This window comes from Elephantulus edwardii, unplaced genomic scaffold (genome assembly GCF_000299155.1).
Source record: "Elephantulus edwardii isolate Elephantulus edwardi_28Jun2011 unplaced genomic scaffold, EleEdw1.0 scaffold00062, whole genome shotgun sequence".
Classification (NCBI taxonomy): Eukaryota; Metazoa; Chordata; class Mammalia; order Macroscelidea; family Macroscelididae; genus Elephantulus; species Elephantulus edwardii.
The window spans coordinates 17,121,903-17,142,046 of NW_006399812.1; the positions used below are offsets into that span (position 1 = coordinate 17,121,903).

At 38.7% G+C, this 20,144-nt stretch overlaps 1 protein-coding gene across 1 annotated transcript in view; it reads left to right on the forward strand.

Annotated features, from left to right (window-relative positions):
• The window catches only part of UBA2 (ubiquitin-like modifier activating enzyme 2), an 88,145-nt gene that overhangs the window by 34,365 nt on the left and 33,636 nt on the right, over positions 1 to 20,144 (forward strand). Inside the window, exons 7-12 of the mRNA XM_006887848.1 lie at positions 2,640 to 2,707; positions 3,543 to 3,658; positions 15,259 to 15,358; positions 16,336 to 16,502; positions 18,982 to 19,075; positions 19,445 to 19,557. Coding sequence (XP_006887910.1) covers positions 2,640 to 2,707; positions 3,543 to 3,658; positions 15,259 to 15,358; positions 16,336 to 16,502; positions 18,982 to 19,075; positions 19,445 to 19,557 — 658 coding nt within the window. The remainder of the gene's footprint in view (positions 1 to 2,639; positions 2,708 to 3,542; positions 3,659 to 15,258; positions 15,359 to 16,335; positions 16,503 to 18,981; positions 19,076 to 19,444; positions 19,558 to 20,144) is intronic.

Below are 20,144 nucleotides of genomic sequence, written 5' to 3' on the forward strand. Positions count from 1 at the left end.
CTTTTTCAATTCTGAGCTTTTTCAACCTAGAACAGTGCTTGGGGCATAGTATTTAATAATGTTTGTTGAACAGCCAACTGCAGTTGTGTTTTATAAATACTGTTCTTATGTGAAAGTTATCCAAGTTGAAATGAAAGGCATTTCAATTGCTTGTTGATCAAACATATTAATACAGGAGTTGACAGCACTCTGGTAGTACATACCGGTTTCACTGCTAAGGTAAAAGTTTAGCATCTCTGGTGATTGAAATCCACAGGTGGCTCCTCAGGAGAAAGATGAGCAACCTCCTTGCATACCATTACATCTTCAGAAACCCAGTGGAAGGTCACTGAGTAGGAACCAACTGTAAAAGTGTGAGTGAGGTGAAGAACACAGTAGACTACTGGAGTTTAAGTTGTTTGTATTTAGTGGGGAATGAGGATGCAAGCTACTCAAAAGGATTGCTATAACCTTTTTGTGATTACAAAGTGTAATTTAGCATCTTCATTCCTATAAGCCTTTGATGCCTTATTTGAAATTAAATGTGAGAAAAGTAAGGAAAAGAAACCACATTGGTTTTTGTTCAGAAACCACATTGTTTTGTTCTTAATTATATTTGTTGTTGTTGTTGTTATGTGCCGTCAAGTCGCTTGTGACTCATAGTTACCCTGTGTACAACAGCCCTAAACTCTGCTCTGTCCTGTGCCAGTCGCACTGTCTCTGACACTCCCATCCCGATTATCCCAGTCACTGAATTAATCCACCTCATAGAGGGCCTTCCCCTCCTGAGCTGTCCCTCCACCCTCCCAAGCATGATGTCCTTCTCCCAGGACTGGTCTCTCCTCACAACATGTCCAAAGTATGTTAGACAGAGCCTCAGAATCCTTGCCTCCAAGGAGCCACCCGATTTAACCCTTTCCAGGATGAATCTGTTTTCCTAGAAGTCCATGGTATTCTCAGTACTCTTCTCCAGCACCACAGCTCAAAGGCATCAATTCTCCATCTGTCCTCCTTGGTCACTGTCCAACTCTCTGGTGCATAACAAGTGATTGCGAAGACTATGGCCTGTATTAGACACACCTTAGTCTCCAGAGAGACACCATTGCTTTTCAGTACTTTAGAGAGTCCCTAACAGACTTTCCCATGGCAATGCGCCTTTTAATTTCCTGGCTACTGGTGCCAACAGTGTTACTGTGGAGCCAAGCGAACTAAAGCTGTGTACAATCTCAGTCTCTTCACCATCCATCCTGATGCAGCCAGTTTGTCCATTGGTGAGAATCTTTGTCTTCTTAACATTGAGCCTCAATCCATATTGGAGGCTGCAGTCCTTGACCCTCTGCAGCAGGTGCTTCAGGTTCTCCTCAGTTTCAGCAAGCAGGGTTGTGTCATCTGCATAACGCAGATTGTTGATAGGTCGTTCACCAATCTTGACCCCACATTTCTCCTCATAGAGCCCAGTCTCCCGGGTAATCTGTTCTGCATGCAGGTTGAAAAGGCATGGAGATAGGATGCATCCCTGGCTTATGCCCTTCCCAGTTCAAGCTGAAGTTGAAGAAAATTAAATCCAAGGCAGCCAAAATAGGACTTTGAGTCTATCCCACCTGAATTTCAGAACCATCTCAGGAACAGGTTTGAGGCCTTGAACACTAATGAGCGAAGACCAGATGAGTTGTCGAGGATATCAGGGGTATCATCCAGGAAGAATGCAAACGGTCGTTGCAAAGACAGAAGAGGAAGAGAAGACCAAAATGGATGTTAGAAGAGACTCTGAAAATTGCACTGGAGCACAGAGAGGCCAAAGCACAAGGAAGAGTTCAAAATACTGAAGAGTTGAATAGAAGATTTCAAAGGGCAGCACGGGATGACAAAGCAAAATATTACAATGAAATGTGCAGGGAGTTGGAGTCAGAAAATCAAAAGGGCCGAACTCGCTCAGCATTTCTTAAGCTCAAGGAACTGAACAAATTCAATCCTCGAGTTGCTGTAATCAAGGATGTGTCCGGCAGAATGTTAAATGATCCAGGAAGTATTAAAAGAAGATTGAAAGAATATACTGAATCACTGTATCAAAACGCAGAAGAATTTCATGAAACAACATATGAGCAAGAGCCTATGGTGATGAAAGAAGTTCAGGCTGCTTTGAAGGAAATGGCAAAAAATAAGGCTCCAGGAATAGATGGTATATCAGTTGACATACTTCAGCTAACAGATGCTGCCCTGGATGTGTTCACCAAGTTGTGCCAAGAAATCTGCAGAACAACCACTTGGCCAAAAGACTGTAAGAGATCTATATTTGTTCCCATCCCCAAGAAGGGTAGCCCAAGAGTGTGGAAATTATAGACCAGTCTCATTGATGTCACATGCAAGCAAGATTCTACTGAAGATTATCCAAAAACGACTGGAGCAGCCCATCAGCAAAAACTGCAGAAGTCCAGGCTGGGTTTAGAAGGGTAAAGGGATAGTGTAGCTAATCTTAGATGAATCTTAGCTGAAAGCAGAGAATACCAGACGATTGTACGTCTGTGTTTCATTGACTATGCAAAGGTGTTTGACTGTGTGAATCATAACAAACTGTGGCTGACTCTGAGAAGAATGGGAATCCCAGAACACTTGGTTCTAATGCGAAATCTCATATAATATTTACTATTCTTAAATTATAGTCAGTTGTTTGGAGAAGAAGATGCTGATCAAGAAGTATCTCCTGACAGAGCTGACCCTGAAGCTGCCTGTGAGTAAATATTTTAGATACATTGTTTCATTTGTGATTGTTGATCCCCCCCCTTTTTTTTTACCAGTTTAATTTTAGTATCCTAAGATGGACAGCCAGGAGTGGAAGGCCCTCTATGAGGTGGATTGATTCAGTGACTGGGGCCATTGGGATGGGTGTTTTGGGGTGGTACGATTGGCACAGGACAGAGTGAAGTTTAGGTCTGTTGTACATAGGGCCGCTATGAGTCACAAGCGACTCGACAGGCACATAACAACAACAAGAGGGATTAAATGAAAAAGTTGCTGCTACATTTAGATATGAGTCTGTGACTGGTGCAAACCATTAATATATTTGATTGCTCACTTAAAAGTTGAATGTTTCAGTCTACAAGAAGCACATTGAAAGTTACATTTGTCAGATCGACTTCCTAAAACAAACAGCCATTGAAAATGTCTTTGAGCATAGTTGATAATACTGTCCCCATGATGTCCATAATATTTTCTCCACTTGGCTTCATCTGATTATCACTTTAAAAGCCAAATAATTCTACATTGTTAGTTAGCATGTACTGATTTTATAAAAATTTACTAGTGAAGAAATCCGGTTACAGAAAAATTTATTTGCTTAAGGTGGATATCAGGGGTGGGGGCTGTTCTAGACCTAAGTATAGGTCATTGCTTTCATCATGCATCTAACCTTCAGAGAATCAGGAGAAAATAGAAGAACATGTTCATTTCCTTTCTCCTCTGGCTTAGAATGTGTTACATGCAGGTGACTTCTAATGAATGACTTACCTCCCCAAAAGATGGGTTCCACATGAATTGTTGTTAAAAAGAAAATATTTCTTTTACAGGGGAACCAATGGAAGCTGGAGCCAGAGCATCTAATGAAGACGGTGACATTAAACGTATTTCTACTAAAGAATGGGCTAAATCAACTGGCTACGACCCAGTCAAACTTTTTACCAAGGTTAGCTGTACTTCTCTTTGTAAATATGAATGTATTTTACTTCTGTTTTAAAATAGTGCATGGAATTGAGTGTAGTTTACTCTTGATGAATTTATTCTCATTGCTAACATAATAAATTGATAACATCAAGATAAGCCGGTTTTTACATGTTATGACCTATTGGTGTGTCAGCTTTCTGACAGGTAACCTCTTTTCTCACTTACCTACTTTACCTTCTTTTAGTCTAAATTTTGTTTTCCTCATAATTAATCTCTGATTCCTGCTGCTGCCTATCTTTATGCTTGCCTTTCCTGTTCTAATCTTTTTTCCTGGCACATTTATTGACTTGTAAATTGGTCCCAAGTCCTTAATCTTTGTTCCCTTGGTAGAATTCCTCTTCATCAGTACGTATGACTTGCCTGGTAAATATTTTTAGTGGAATCCACAGTGTTGTTTTTAGTTTAGTTCTCCTAGTTATTGTTCTGGTGGCCTAGTGGCAAGAAGTTGCAGAGCAATGCTGAAGGCACGTGGTTTGAGGCCACCAGCTGCACCACAGTAGAATGGTCACTCTACTCCAATTAACTGTCTCTGAAAACCCACTGGAGAGTCAGCTAAGGATTGGTTCCAACTCTGGTAAACATCAACAACAGTTGTGCTCAATGAGATGATGCTAAGGTCTTTGTCTTTATTTACTCTACCTGAACTCTAGCAAGCTTATCATAGTAAGTACTTGAAGCTTTTCATAGCTCTCTTCAAATTGTCTAGTCAACTCTTGACAACCTCAGACTAAGCAGATGCACGTATTAACTGGTTTTACTTCGTTGAACATATTGACCTCACGAGCATATTTTTTGCTGCATAATCTTTTTCATTTCTTTCATTGGAAAGAAATTGCTCAGTTAAGGCCTGTTCTTTGGCTTGGTGGTGCATTTTCTCCCTCTAATACTTTATTCTTCCCACAATATATTTTCTGTGACCTGACTCTTAGATCTCTCTTTTCAGACATAAATAGGGGCCCTGCAATCCTAAATAAATGGCCTCTTCCAGCTTGCAGGTCATCTCTTTTCTTAGTGGTAACAGTTTCATAGGCAGACACATTTAACTTTTTTTTTTAGATTTATGGGTAGTGTGTTATTTTTGTTATTTAAACCTTTTAAAACTTTCTTACTACAGTCTTCCCTTGTAAAATACTTTCTGTTTTCATTATGCTTGAAAATGTGCTACACTTTGAAATATCAATTTAAAAACTTTAAAAAAAATTGTTACAATATGCTAACCATTACCACATATTATATCAGTGTCACAGTGTTCAGCATCAAAGCAACCAGGAGTTACCACTGTACAGTGATGCACAGACCAGTGCAACGCACCTAAAAGAATGTTTGACAGGAAAAACAATTTTTTTAGTTATTAATTTCATTGAAAATTCATTTACAGTTTTTGGATTTTCATTCATTCATTGTTGCACTTTTATCCCTGCCCACCTCTCCCCCTTGGTATACTACCCTCTTTGAAAAGTAAAAGAAAAATTCTTTCATTGTTTTACAATCTCCTCCACCCCCATGAGCCTTGGCTCTGGACTCCTGTCATGACAAAAATACCTAATCACATACCCCTTTTAAACAGTTTCCTCCCTCATCTGTTTCAATACAGTATACATTATTGAATGCATCTTTCTCAGTCTCCCCCCAACCCAGAGGTCAGTCCTATTTTACAATAGTGGCAGCATGCAATATTTGTCCTTTTGTGACTGAGAATCCTTCAATCAGCATAATATTCTCCAGGGTCACCAATTTTGAATAATACTGCATGAGTTCCTTGTTTTTCAATGCAGTGTAGTATTCCATTGTGTGAATATACCACAGCTTCTCTGTCCATTCATTTGGTGATAGGCATTTAGGTTGTTTCCAACTCCTTGCTATTGTGAACAAAGCCACAGTAAGCATCAGTGTGCATATATCTGCTTGGATGTCAGTTATGGTCTCTTCGGGGTATAGTCCCAGTAGTGGAATTGCTGGGTCGAATTTGGAACTTTTGGAGAAAGCGCCATACCGCTTTCCACAGGGGTTGCACCATTTTACACTCCCATCAACAGTGAATAAGGGTTCCAGTTTATCCACAACCTCGACAGCATTGTTGTTTGCTGTTCTGTTAAATTTTGCTGTTTTGACTGGGGTGAGATGATATCTCATAGTTGTTTTGATATGTATCTCTCTTAGAGCTAGGCATTTTGAACATTTCTTCATGTGCTTGTTAGTCAACTGAATGTCTTCTTTGGTGAAGTGTCTGTTCATCTCTTGTGTCCATTTATTTATTGGATTATTTACCTTGATCTTGTTGTGGTGCTCAAGTATTTTAAAATTCTGGATATAAGTCCCTTATCTGATATATCATTACCAAATACTTTTTCCCAGTCTGTGGCTTTCCTTTTTTACCCTGTTGGAGAAGTTTTTGGATGTGCACAGGGATTTGATTCTTAGAAGGTCCCATTCATCTATTTTATTTTATCCTGGTTGTAGGTTTTTCAGGATACTTGGAAGACTGTTTATGTTGTGGATTAGAACTTCTAACATTCTTCCAAGCTTTTCTCTAGTCCTTGGTTTTAGTCCTAGGTCCATGATCCACCTTGAGTTGGCTTTTGTATATAAAGTTAGGTGTGTGGATCTATTTTTCCAATTTTGCCAACACCATTTGTTTAAAAGGCCTGGTTTCCCCACTTAACTGATTTCATCTCCTTGTCAAAAATCAGTTGAACCATAGATAGATGGGCTGATCTCCAGGTTCCCAATTCTATTCCATTGATTTATGTATCTCTCATTGTACCAGTACCATGCTGTCTTTTTTTATTATTTTATTTATTTATTTATTTTGTATGTGCACCGTCAAATTGGTTCTGTCTGGTACAGGAGGAGATTGCCCCTTCTTCTCCGGCAGAGCATCTGGTGGATTTGAACCATGTACCCCTGGGATTGCAGTGCAGCTTCTTGCCACTAGGCCACCAGAGCTCCCCAGTACCATGCTGTCTTAACCACCACGGCAGTGTAATAGGATTTGAAATCAGGGAGTGATAGACCTCCTACCTTTCTTCTATTTTTAAGGAGTGCTTTGCTTACTCAGGGCTTCTTTCCATTCCAAATGAAACTGGAGATTGCCTTTTCCATCTTGTTGAAGAAAGGGATTGGTATTTGTATTGGGATTGCATTTTGTAATTTTCTTTGAATAGATCCTTTGTGCTTCTGGTTAAGTTTACTCCCAGATACTTAATCTTGTGTTTAGCTATTGTGAATGGTTTTGGCAATACGTTTTTCTTAGCTCTGTCTCTGTATTCTCTTTGTCACTGTAGAGAAATCCAACTGATTTTTGTATCTTGCTACTTTGCTTAATTGGCCCACTGTGTCCAGTAGTTTTCTTGCTGAGTCTTTAGGGTTTTCTAAGTATACTATCATATCATCTGCATAGAGAGATAATTTTACCTCCTCTTTGCCAGTTTGGATACCTTTTATTTCCTTCTATTGTCTCATTACTATTGCTAAGACTTCCAGTACAATATTGAACAAGAGAGGTGATAGTGGGCATGCTTGCCTAGTTTCTTTTCTTAAAGGGAATGCCCGTAACCTCTCTCCATTGAGAACAATGTTGACTCTCAGTTTTGCATAAATACTTTTTACTATGTTAAAGAAATTCCTCTCTAATTCTATTTTATTGAGCAAAAGAGTGTTGGATTTTATCAAACGCCTTTTCTGCATCACTTTATAGGATCATATGGTTCTTGTTCTTTGCGTTGTTAATGTGATGAATTACATTCACTGTTTTCCTTATGTTGAGCCATCCTTCATACCTGTTGTGAATCCCACTTGGTCATGGTGAATTATTTCTTTGATGCATGGTTAGATTCTCTTGGCCAGGATTTTATTCAGGATTTTTGCATCTATGTTTATAAGATATATTGGCCTATAGTTTTCTATCCTTTCCTGGCTTTGGTATCAACGGTACGTTTGCTTCATAGAATGAGTGGGAGAATTCCATCTTTTTCTGTTTTCTGAAATAGTTTATGTAGAATTGGTGACAGTTTGATAAAATTGACTTGTAAAACCATCCGGTCTTACAGCTGGCTTTTTTTGGTTGGATGATGTTGTATTTTCAATTTCTTCTTCTCTAATGGGTCTGTTCAGATGTTCAATTTTGGTTTGTGTCAATTTAGGTAGGTTGTCAGTGTCTGCGTATTTGTCCATTTCCTCTAGATTTTCATATTTGTTTGAGTATAGTTTTTCATAATACTCTGTTAGCTTTTTTATTTTAGTTGGTTCTGTTGTGATGTTGCCTGATTCCTCTCTTATTCACATCATTTGTGTCTCCTCCTCTTCTTTTGTGAGTTTTGCTAGTGGTTTGTCGATTTTATTGACCTTTTCAGAGAACCAACTCCTAGTTTTGATGATAGTTTCAATTGTTTTTTGGTTTTCTATTTCATTTATTTGTGCTCTAATGTTTATAATTTCAGGGTTTTTTTAGAGGGTGTCTGATTTTCTTGCTGTTCTTTTTCAGTTTGCTGGAGATGTTGGGTTAGAGAGTCAGTGGTCAGTTTTTCATGCCTTTTGATGTGTTTGCTTATTGCTGTAAATTGTCCTCTGATTACTTGCTTTGGCTGTTTCCCAGAGGTTTTGGTAAGTGGTGTTTTCACTGTCATTTGTTTCAAGAAACTTTTTAATTTCATTTTTTTATTTCTGCTAATACCCAGTCATTTTCAAAGAAGGTGTTGTTCACCTACCAAATGTATGGGGTTTTCTCCTTTATCTTCTTACTATTAATTTCTAATTTTGTAGCATTATGTTGTAAAAAAGATGCTTTGTATTATTTCTGTTTTTTAATTTATTGACGCTTACCTTGTGACCTAGAATGTGATCTATTCTGGTCAACGTTCCATGCACATTCAAGGAGAAGGTAGACTATGTTTTTTTTTGGGTGCATTAGCTTATAAATATATATGAGGTCAAGTTGGTTTATTGCGTGGTTTAATTCTTCCCTATCTCTGCTGAGTTTTTCTCTGGTAGTTCTGTCTTTTCTTGAGAGGGGTGTATTGAAGTCTCCAAGTACTATAGTAGTATTGTTTATTTCCTTTTCAGTTTTGCTAATCTTAGTTTTATATATTCTGCAGGTCTTTAAATTGGTGTATAGATATTTATTATTATTATGTCCTCTTGTTCTATTGACCCTTTTAGCATTTTGTATTTATATATTTTATATATTTTTTTGTCCTTTGTGATGGTTTTTGCATTGACATTTATTTTATCAGAGATTAATATAGCTACTACTGCTTTTTTCTGATTACCATTTGCTTGGTATATTTTCTCTCCATCCTTTTATTTTTAGTCTTTCTTTATCTTCATTTTTCATGTGTGTCTCTTGTAGATAACATATTGATGGATTTTTTCTTTTTAATCCAGTCTGCTCTTTTTGTCTTCAGTGGTGCATTTAAACCATTCACATTTAGTGTGACTATTGAGAGTCTAGGTTTTATTGCTATAATTGTTTTGAGTTCTTTTTGGCGTTGTTCCTAGTTACTTTGGACCATGCAGCTTTCTGTGGTATTTCTGTATAAAGGACATCTCTGAGTCTTTCCTGCAATGCTCGTCTTGTTTTTACAAACTCTTAGGTTCTGCTTTTCTGGGAATATCTTGATCTCTCTTTCATATCTGATGGATAATTTTGCTGGTTATAGTATTCTTGTTTGACAGTTGTGTTCTTTGAGTGTTTGCTATATGTCCTTCCACTCTTCTTGCTTGAAGGTTTTTGCTGAGAATTCGGTACTTAATCTTATCTGTTCTCCCTTATAGGTTACTCTTTGTTTCTCCTTTGCTGCTTTCAGTATTCTCTCCTTATCTTTGGTTCTGGCAAATTTAACTATGATATGCCTTGATGTTTTTCTTTTGGGGTCGAATCTATATGGTGTTCGCTGAGCTTCCTGAATATATATTCTCTCATTCTTCATTATGTCTGGGAAGTTTTACTCTCGTAACTCTTCCACAACTTTTTCAGTGCTTTTACTTGCTTCGTCCTTTCCTGGGATTCCAGTGATGCGCATGTTATTGTGCTTGATGGCATCCCACATCATTCTTAGGTTTTCTTCTTTTTCCTTCTTTTTTGAGTCTGCCTTTTGCTCTTGCAGATCACTGGTGACAATTACGTCTTCAATTTTACTGGTTCTGTGTTCCATCTCTTCAACTCTGCTCATGTGTTCCCTCCATCATGTTGAAAGCTTCTGACACGTTGGACCTTATATTTTGGATAGTGGTTTCTTATTTATCCAGTGCCGCTAATGCCTTGTTTGTTTTCTCTGCATTGTTCTGCATTGCTTTTTGAGCTCCTCCTGCTTTTTTCTTGTAGTATCCTGTAATTCGTCAAGTTTGTCTTTTAGCCATTGAATATATGTAATCATTCTTGTTTAAATTCTGTGTCAGAAAGTTAGATCAGACTTTCTGGCTTCAGGAAATCTACTGGTACTGTGTCACCCTTTGGGGGTGACATCTTACTTTTCTCTTGTGTATTGTGTGGGATAGCTTGCTTTCTTTGAGACATTTATATGTTCTTGATCTGAAGACAATGCTCTAGAGATCAGTTTTGCAGGTACCCCACTTGTGTGTTTCTCTGAACTTCTGACTTAAGGGAAATGTCAGTTCAGAGCCTGTGACAGCAACCTCTTGTTGGTAAGACAGGTCAAGGTGCTCCAGATTGAAGACAAGTTGATTGACCAGATGTGTAGGCATCTGTGTGGAGCCAAATGGGGTGAGGCAGGCATAGGGTGGGGTGATCACAAGGTCAGGTCAGACACTAGGGGGACCTCACTCGGACCTCAGCTGTCTGGGTGTGCTCATGATTTTGGTCCTTGCTCAAGTTCCTGCTGTCTGTTTCCCACCCAGTGGTTTTCACTCAGTGGCCCCTGCCCAGGGCTTTTACAAGATGTGCCTTCACACAGCAGCCTCTCCCCAAGCAGGGTTCTGCGTCCAACAGGACCTGAAAAGTCAAAGTCAAATTCCCACTGACCCACTAGCCTCTGGTTGGTCTGCAGAGTCCACAAAAGTTCAGACAGATTACCACTGGCTGGCTCGTTCCTGAGCAGTGGGTGTGGCCCAAAGAGCTCAGCCAAATTTCCCACCAGTGGCCACTGAGGGGACAGGATAAATCCCATTTTTTGTGTCTGGTGCCCAGCTGGAGCCTGACTCAAACCCAACCTTGAAAAGAACCCATTAATCCCACAGGCAGTAGTGGGCCATAAAAATTCTTAACTTAGGAAGGGAAGAGCAGACACAGATGCAGCAGGTAGAGTCTCATCTGTCCTAGCAAAGTTTAAAATTAACTTGCCCTATGTGACTCAAAGCAAGGACAAAGTGCATACGTGATCCCAAAAAAGCAGGCAAAGTAGCCTACCAACCAAAAGCCGACCCACATGATTGATTCCCCTGCCCACTAACCATCGTCCTAATCTCTCTGTCCTGACAGAAGCACCCGGGTAGGCCTTAAAACCAATTGCATGGGCAGACTAGGGGCTCTTTCTCTGCCCACCTTTCTACTGAGGGAGAGAGCCTCCACATATGTAAAGTTATTCTGAAAAATAAAACACATTCTTTGTTTCTTACATAAATGAGACTTAATCCTTTAAGGGAATGACATTCTTAGGCATAATGGACACGCCCTTGGGTGCTCTCCCAGGTAATCGGCAGTGCCCCAGAAAACCCAGTCAGGATACTACTGGCCTTTCTCTTGCCAGATTAGTCCCACAGGTCGGCTGGTGGCTCCAGGCGATGGCTGGGTCCGCACCGTGGCTTTGTGTTACTGTAGCTCCAAAAGAAACTGCTGCAACAAAAGTTCTGATTCGAAATCCTACTGTCCACGGCTTGTGTTGGGTGGTCTCTGTGTGGGCTGAAGGACTCTCTTGTGGGGTAGCAGGGCTGTGGCGGGGTGGGGGGGAATGGGAGCATGGGCCCGAGGTGGGTGGGGGAAGCATGGGGCTGGTACACTACCACAGGGAGGCAGGCAGCAGGGCTTGGGCAGGATGGTTTATGTAGCGGCAGGCCACGTGGTGGGATCACGCTGGCAGGCCGTTGCTCCTCTGGGGTCACACAGCAGCTGGGTGTGGTTGCTTCTTGGGGTTAGGCGGCGGCAGGCAGGCAGGCAGGCAGGCAGGCAGGCAGTTGCTTCTCCGGCGCCTAGTGGAGGCTGGGGGTGGGTGGTTGTTCCTTTGGCGCCCTACTTGCTCCTAGTGGGTGAGTTCCCCAGTGGCTTGGCTGATGTCTTTTGTCTGGGACTCGGCTATTCTGTGTGTGGTTCAAATTCCAGCTCTCCCACAGGAAAACAGTTTGAACCTGGCCTGAGGGCCACAGATTAAAATTACCCTCCTTTGGCTTGGTAGCGTAACTTTAATTTAATTAAAAAAAATGTTATGTGCCGTAGAGTCGCTTGGGACTCATAGTGACCCTGTGTACAACAGCCCTAAACTCTGCTCTGTCCTATGCCAATCGCACTGTCTCTTACTCTCCCATCCCGGTTATCCCTGTCACTGAATCAATCCACCTCATAGAGGGCCTTCCCCTCCTGTGCTGTCCCTCCACCCTCCTGAGCATGATGTCCTTCTCCAAGGACCAGTCTCTCTTTACAGCATGTCAAAGGTATGTTAGACAGAGCATCAGAATCCTTGCCTCCAAGGAGCCACCCACTTTAACCCTTTCCAGGATGAATCTGTTTGTTTTTCTAGCAGTCCGTGGTTAGTATTTATGTGTTCCATTTGTTCCTTAACAATATCTAATTTTCCTACATTCATGGTTCTCACATTCCATGTCCCAATCACTAGTGTCTGCTTACAACTGATCCTCTTCCTTTGTATTTCCAAGTCAAATGGCAACATGGAAAAAAAGTTTAAAAAATTGTTACAATGTTACAAACATTGTTTTCAGACTGGTCTTAGCACCTGCATGACATGAATGTTAGGATCTTAAAGTGCAACTGAAGCCCATTGTTAAGGTGGTCATTTTTAGCACTTCCAACATGCCAGGGAGTAAAAGCTGGGTTTACAAGAGCCTGTAGCACTAGGGATATCAGATGGATCTTGGCTGAAAGCAGAGAGTACCCGAAAGATGACTATTTGTGTTTCATTAACTATGTAGATACATTTCTGTGGATCACAACAAATTATGGCTCACATTGAGAATTTTTACATGAGAATCCCAGAACCCTTGATTGTGCTGATGTAATACGTATACCTGGACCAAGAAGCTGTTGTCCAAACAGAGCAAGGGAACAATGCCTGGTTCAGAATCAAGAAAGGCATATATCAAGGATGTATGCTTTCTATATACTTCTTCAATCTGTATGCTGAAAGATCATTCAGGAGGCTGTACTTTATGAAGAAGACTGGCATCAAGATTGGAGGAAAACTCATCAAAAACCTGTTAGGCCGATGAACAATCTTGTTTGCCAAAATTGAGAAGGACCTGAAGTGTTGCAGCCCGGGGGTAAAGTATTTTTATAATTATAAATAATGAGACAGCAAGGAATGAGATAGAGCAGAGATCATGAAAAACTGGGCCAGAAGTTCTCCACCGAATACCCCCATTTCAACTTCCCTGTATCTTTATTTAATATCATCAGGAAGTAAATCACAAAGAAAATTCAATGCAAATGAAGCCAAGCTCTTTCTTTTGAAAACCTTCCTACAGACTGAGGAGGGAGGGGTCAGCAGATACAATGCAAGAATCCTGTAAACCATTTAGGATTGCCTTCCCTCAGGGTGAACTCTTGCTTGAGCCATGCCTCCCCCATATCCTGAAATAGCATTCAGTTTATTACAAATATTTAGTATTGGGTTCCCATACTGAAGGCCTTACCACAGAAGGTCAAGGACTGCAACCTTAAATATGAATTTTCTCTCAACATCAAGAAAACAAAGATCCAACTACTGGTCAGATAGGCAGCATCAGTCTAGATGGAGAAAGATTGAGGTTATTGACAATTTCGCCTTGCTTGGATCCAGAAGTCAGGATATCAAAAGATGCGTTGCATTGAGAAAAATCTGTCAAGGACCTCTCCGGAGTGCTAAAGAATAACGATGGTTTTCTCACTTGTTTGCTGTGCATCTGAGTGCTGAGTAATGAATAATGGTAACAGAAGAATTGATGCCTGTGAGTTGTGCTGGAAAAGAATATTGAACATACCATTAACTTCCAAGAGAACAAACAGGGAGAAGGTGAAACCATTTTGTTCCTTTGAGGCAAGAGTTTTTTTATTTTTATTTTTAAAATTTTTTTATTTTTTCTTTTTTAAATTTTACTATTTTTTGTGTATGTACTGCCAAGTCGGATATGACTGGTACAGGAGGAGATTTTCCCTCCTTCTCCAGCAGAGCATCTGGTGAATTTGAATTGCTTACCTCTGGGATTGCCGTGCAGCTTCTTGCCACTAGGCCACCAGAGCTCCCTGAGGCAAGAATTTTTAAAGTCCGTCATACACATAGTTTGGGTATGTTGTCAGGAGGGACCAATCCCTGAAAATATACTTGAAAGGATGAAAGGTCAGTACAGAATAGGAAGACCCTAGATGAGATAGATTGACATTGGCTGTGGCAGTAGATTCAGGTATATAAGAGATTGTAACCTTGGCTCAGGATTGAGCAATGTTCAGAGCTGTTGCTCATAGGGTTGCTGTAAGTCAATGCGACAACATATAAAAAGTACAGTAGTAAACAAGACAGAAGATGAGGTCCCTGCTCTGTAGAGTGTACTCGTTGTCTAATAGGGAAGCAAATTTTCAACAAGTACTTGCAGATTCAGAATGTCTGGCTTAAATTGTGATGGAACTCTTTAATAAGTAGACCCAGCCTACTTTAATAACTTAGGGAACATTTTGATTACTGATTGTATTTTATATTTTTGTTTTCAGTGAAAATATTTATGGCAAGAACATAGATCACTTCAACAGTTTTTACTTGTATAATTTGAATGCATATTGCATTCTTCAAATTGTGCTGTATCTTTTGAGGTTAGTGTTTTCTGCATCTGTGTGACTATGGTTCAAACTGATCTTGGAAGAGTTAGGAGTTCATGACGGGCAAAAGCAGGGTTTATGGAGGGCAAAAGGTTCAGGGTTCCTTACCTGGCATCCCAGAACCCTGTGTTCTTAAAGGTTCTACAGAAATCTGTAGAAATTCAAAATAGTTAACTTTTCCTAACTTGATGGGTTTAATAATTTACAAAATTAGGAGTGGTGATATAAGACGCAAAGCTTTAAAAGCCTCAAGTCCTGTGCCTGTTTACAGTCACCTCTGTCCATTGCTGTCAAATGAGATGTCAGCCTGGCTGTAAATTCAACAAGCATTGTCAGCAGGAACCTGCCATGACTGTGTGTGGCTGACCTGGTGTAGTGCAGGCTGCTGCATGTGCTTGGCATGAATAAATGTGTGTGAGATGCAAGCAAAAAAAAAAGTTAATTTTTAAATTAAAAAAAATCTTACAGAAATAGTATTTGTCTTTAAATAATACATATTTTGCATATAATACTAATGATAAAACAGCACTGAAATACTATGTTTTATTGGCATGTGGCCTTCATGGGATTTTCCTTTTTTTTTTCAAAAGCTTTTTAAAGATGATATCAGGTATCTGTTGACTATGGACAAACTATGGAGAAAAAGAAAACCTCCAGTTCCATTGGACTGGGCTGAAGTACAAAGTCAAGGTAAAGAAAAGGGTACATGTTATTCTCTGAGAAAATAAAGCTGGAAATTCCTTTAAGTAGTCCTGAATATATGAAAAATGGTATATATTCATAGTAAGAAATTCAAACATTTCAGAAAAATAAGGAGAATAAAAATTAAGTCTTATCAGAGAAATGGAAACATTTTAGGGAATGGCTGTACAAATAAGCATTTGTGTGTGTACTTTGCATATCATACTATTACATGTTTTTTAAGTGTTCTTTAACTTATCCCTTATTAACAGTTGCCTTTTTTTTTCTGAAATAAAATGCTGTGATGAATGTCTGTGAGTGTAAATCTTAATTCTTGGGTGATTATCCCTTTAATACTATTTTAAGATTATAATTTTAAATGCAAAAAAGTATAGTGATGAGTACTTCCCATTTCATCTCAATATATCTGTGTTAATTTGTACATGACCTCTACTGTGGAGAGTAGAGTCCCAGGAAATGTAGGATGTCAGTTTGGAGCGGTTCTGCACAATATAGGATGTTTAACTGACACTGTAAGGGGTGTATCTGCCACTTAAACATCTGTGGATGCATCCAGCTACAGATAGTAAATATAGGGAGTGTGTATCCACATGCAATTAAATTGTTGAAGCAATCCCTCAAAGGCTAAGAGGACAGTTATAGCACTGTTTTAATGAGGTTTACTTTGTTTTGGATTACTATTTTATATCAGATTTATATGAGAATGAATCAAACTCTCCAGAGATGCTGAGGGGACAGTTAATGCTTCTGTTAGGTTCAGTTTGCTGGACTTTGATGCTCTTTTACCTTTTCCACCTGACAGAAAACATAGTAATTTTCTTGCAGATATTTTTATGTAGTGATAGTTATTATTTCATGGGATTTATTTTGCTTTCTTTGTGTTTTTTTGGGAGGGGGAGTTAGACATTGAATTCAGCACAGTAAAGTAGTGATGCTTAATAGTGAAATTCCTAATGTTTCCTTAGGTGAAGAAATCAATTCATCAGATCAACAAAATGAACCCCATTTAGGTCTGAAAGACCAGCAGGTTCTAGATGTTAAGAGCTATGCAAGTCTGTTTTCCAAAAGCATTGAAACTCTGAGAATTCACTTAGCAGAAAAAGGGGATGGAGCTGAGCTCATATGGGACAAGGTTCGTTTGGATATGTGGCAAGTTATTGATATATGACGTGTTTATTTTGGTTTTTCATCTCTAATGGTTTGAACTGTATGTAGCATAGTAGATTCTAGTATATATATATATATCTATATAGCTGACCCTCTAGTGGATTTTCAGAGGCACTGTATCACACAGGAGTCTCTTTCCCATCTTTTTTACTTGGAGCAGCTGATGAGTTCAAACAACCTGCCTTTGGGTTGACTGCAACTTTTACCCTTGAGGCTACCAGAGCTCCATAGTGTATGTATACAAGGTTAAATTGTGCTGACTTTTGGGAAATACAAATGTAATGAAGTAAATATTTTGCTAAACTTACAAAAGCAGACTTAAATTTCTTCAGTGTGGTGCATAGATTTGTTTGTAAGACTTAGAAAGTAATTAAAAATCCTTTTGAAGACTAACTCCTTGGCCTTGTTTTACCTTGAAAGTGTTAAAATTACCTTTTTAAAAAAGTATACAAACAACTCTCAATAAAAATATAGCTCTACTTATTGAAGGTAAATAATTATTTAATAATGCTTTTTAAAAAAAAATTTTTTTTTAAATTTTATTATTTTGTGTGTGTGTGAGTGTACCGTCAAATCAGATCTGACTGGTACAGGAGGAGATTGTCCCTCCTTCCCCGGCAGAGCATCTGGTGGATTCGAACCATGCGCCTCTGGGATTGTAGTTGCAGCTCCTTGCCACTCGGCCACCAAAGCTCCCCAAATAATGCTTTTATAAGGCATTTACTAAGATCTGTATGAATTATTTTCACTTAATTTGAATTATCAGTATTTCCTATGCTTGAGTTCTCAGATGATGTTTATAGTTTCTGTGTAAGTTCAGATTTGTCATTGGTTTTATAAGGAAAAAATTATGGCCCTTTTCAGAAATGTAAGGGGTTTTGTGTAGGCAAATTTTGGAACTTGATTGAATCAGACATCTAAAATTAAAGTTAGTAAATTTAGATATTTAGTAAAACATTTTTTGGGGTTTATTTGTGCTACAAAGAAGAACTACTCTTCTACACCCTCCTTCTCCCCCCAAAATCTTTACTTCCTAGGAAGGCTTCTAGTATAGCCTACAAGCCAAGAATAATTGCTTTTTAAAAAATTTTCAAAATTTGTTTCTGTTGTCATTGGTGGTTAGTGAAGGGCTAAGTGAAGAATTCTCAGACCAAGGAACTGTTACCTCTGTGAACTCTCTGAGACAGTTCTCCAATAGGATCACTGTGAGTTCTACTGCTTTAGTAGCAGTGGATGAGTAATGGATTCTGTTAGCTCCCTAAGGAAGTTCTGTTTGGGAGTGCTTAATCCTCACCATTGCCTTAAGAGATGTAGCTATAATTTTTGCTATTTAAGACGTTAACACATTGCCACAAATGATGGCAAAATGTGTTTCCAAGCATGGTTGTCAGTTTAAAAGTGTACGGCAACGTGTTAAGGAATTTTGGCTCAGGAGGATATAACTTGAAGTTGCCAGCCACTGAAAAAAAATAATAAGAGCTCCTATCCTGTAGAGCTTTTTCTTCTCACACTGCCTGCTTTTGCACTGACAGTATAGCTTCTTAACAGGAGGCCAGCAGAACTCCCTGCATATACAGATTGGGGTGGGGTTTTTTGTTGTTGTTGGTTGTTTTGGGGTTTGTTGGTTTTTTTGTTTGAATGCAAGTTATAAATCCTAGGGTTTTATCTTCATTTAATCATTCATAGACATTTTGTTTTATATAGTTAATTATAACTGATTAATGTATTTCATGAATTACAATGTCTAATCAACACCATAGTGCATATAAAGGCAATAAATCTTTACTTCAGAAGTTGTCTCATCTTTTTTCTTTGGAGAAGCTTGTTAGATTTTAGTCACTGACCTTCAGTTGCCAAGGGCTTTAATCACCATCTCACAGGGTGCCTTGAACTTGGAGAAAGGGAACAGAAAGGCAAGATTTTGAGAAGGCATATATGTAATTACTAGCTAAATATCCTCTGCTGATGATGCAGTGGTAAAGTGGAAAGCTGCTAAATGAAAGTCTGTCCTTGAGAGTCAAAAGCTAACAGGCTGCTCCTGTGGAGAGTCTGTTGTAGAGACGCCTAGGGGACAGTTTTAAATTGCTATACAGCATCTATGGGTTGGAACTGATTTGATGGTGCACAACATATTCCTTTTAACTACAGTTGTCCAAGCTTTTCTGAGGCTTTAATGAAATCACTTCCTAAAACCAGTTTACTCTGCTTGCTTTGACTGTGTATGAGTCAAGCAGCTTATTTCTGAGTGATACCCTGGATATAGAGAATCTTTGTTCAGTGCATTTGATAAGCTCTCAGTGCTGAGCCCCTGTCCTCTTAAGGCCTCTATTTCTAGTTGACTGTATATAATGTTATAAGCATGTATAGTTTAAGAGTATTTGTAAAGTAATACTTTGTCAAAGTAGTAAATCTGTGAGACTTGCTAAGTTTAAATTATTTGGCAGGATGACCCACCCGCAATGGATTTTGTCACCTCTGCTGCAAACCTCAGGATGCATATTTTCAGTATGAACATGAAAAGCCGATTTGATATAAAATGTAAGTTGTTTCTTCTTTTAATTTGTATCATCAAAATGACAAAGTTGATTTTTTTTAAAGGTTTTGTTTAAATAAAAGAAGAAAAAGACTTCAACAGAAAAAAAAATAGAGAAAAGTGCAGTTTTTGTTTAAATAGAAGCCTGATGGCAAAAAGCCACAGTAAAATAAATCCCCAAAGTGAGAATTTTTTACATTATCATTTCTAATTATCAAAGTTAGTACAATGTTTACCTACTTTTAGTACTTTATGAATTTCAGGTAGGGCAAGTAAAATTTGCATTTGAATTAACAGAGGGGAAAAGAATCTCTTAAAAGGTTTCAAAATGGGGTTTTTTAAGAGTTAAACATGTTCCTTTTCCTCCCCCTTAGCAATGGCAGGTAACATCATTCCTGCTATCGCTACCACTAATGCAGTGATTGCTGGGTTGATAGTATTGGAAGGATTAAAGATTCTATCAGGAAAAATAGAGCAATGTAGAACAGTGAGTATTCTATTTGTGTTCTTTATTCAAATTCTTTTTTATGTATTAAACCAATAAAATTTGCTAAAAGCTATGGAAAAGTAGTTTTCTAATTATGTTTGTGGACATCACCTTTTCTCCACTAGCTTTTTAAAGTTATTTCATATTGTACTTATGTCTACTTTTTTATTTCTCAGGATGCTTTGTTATGTGTTGTATTTTCAATTTTTTGAGATTTTAAAAGATTTTTAATGAAATTAATGTTCATTATCTGTTGTAATTCTTTAAGATGGTTCTGTTGAAGTGCTTTTGGAGTTTTTTACCCCTCAAAGAATTTAATTATATACATCAACAGTACTCCTACCAGCTGGTGCTCGAAAACCTGATTTCTGTGTGCAAAAAAATTAATCCAGATTCTTAACACATTGTATATAAATAAAAACAAATTATAAATGGATTTACAATTTACATGTCCACATTGTTGTTGTAATTGTTGTTGTTATGTGCCCTTAATTATCTTGCGACTCATAGCGACCCTATGTACAACAGCCCTAAACTCTGCTCTGTCCTGTGCCAGTCGCACTGTCTCTGACACACCCATCCTGATT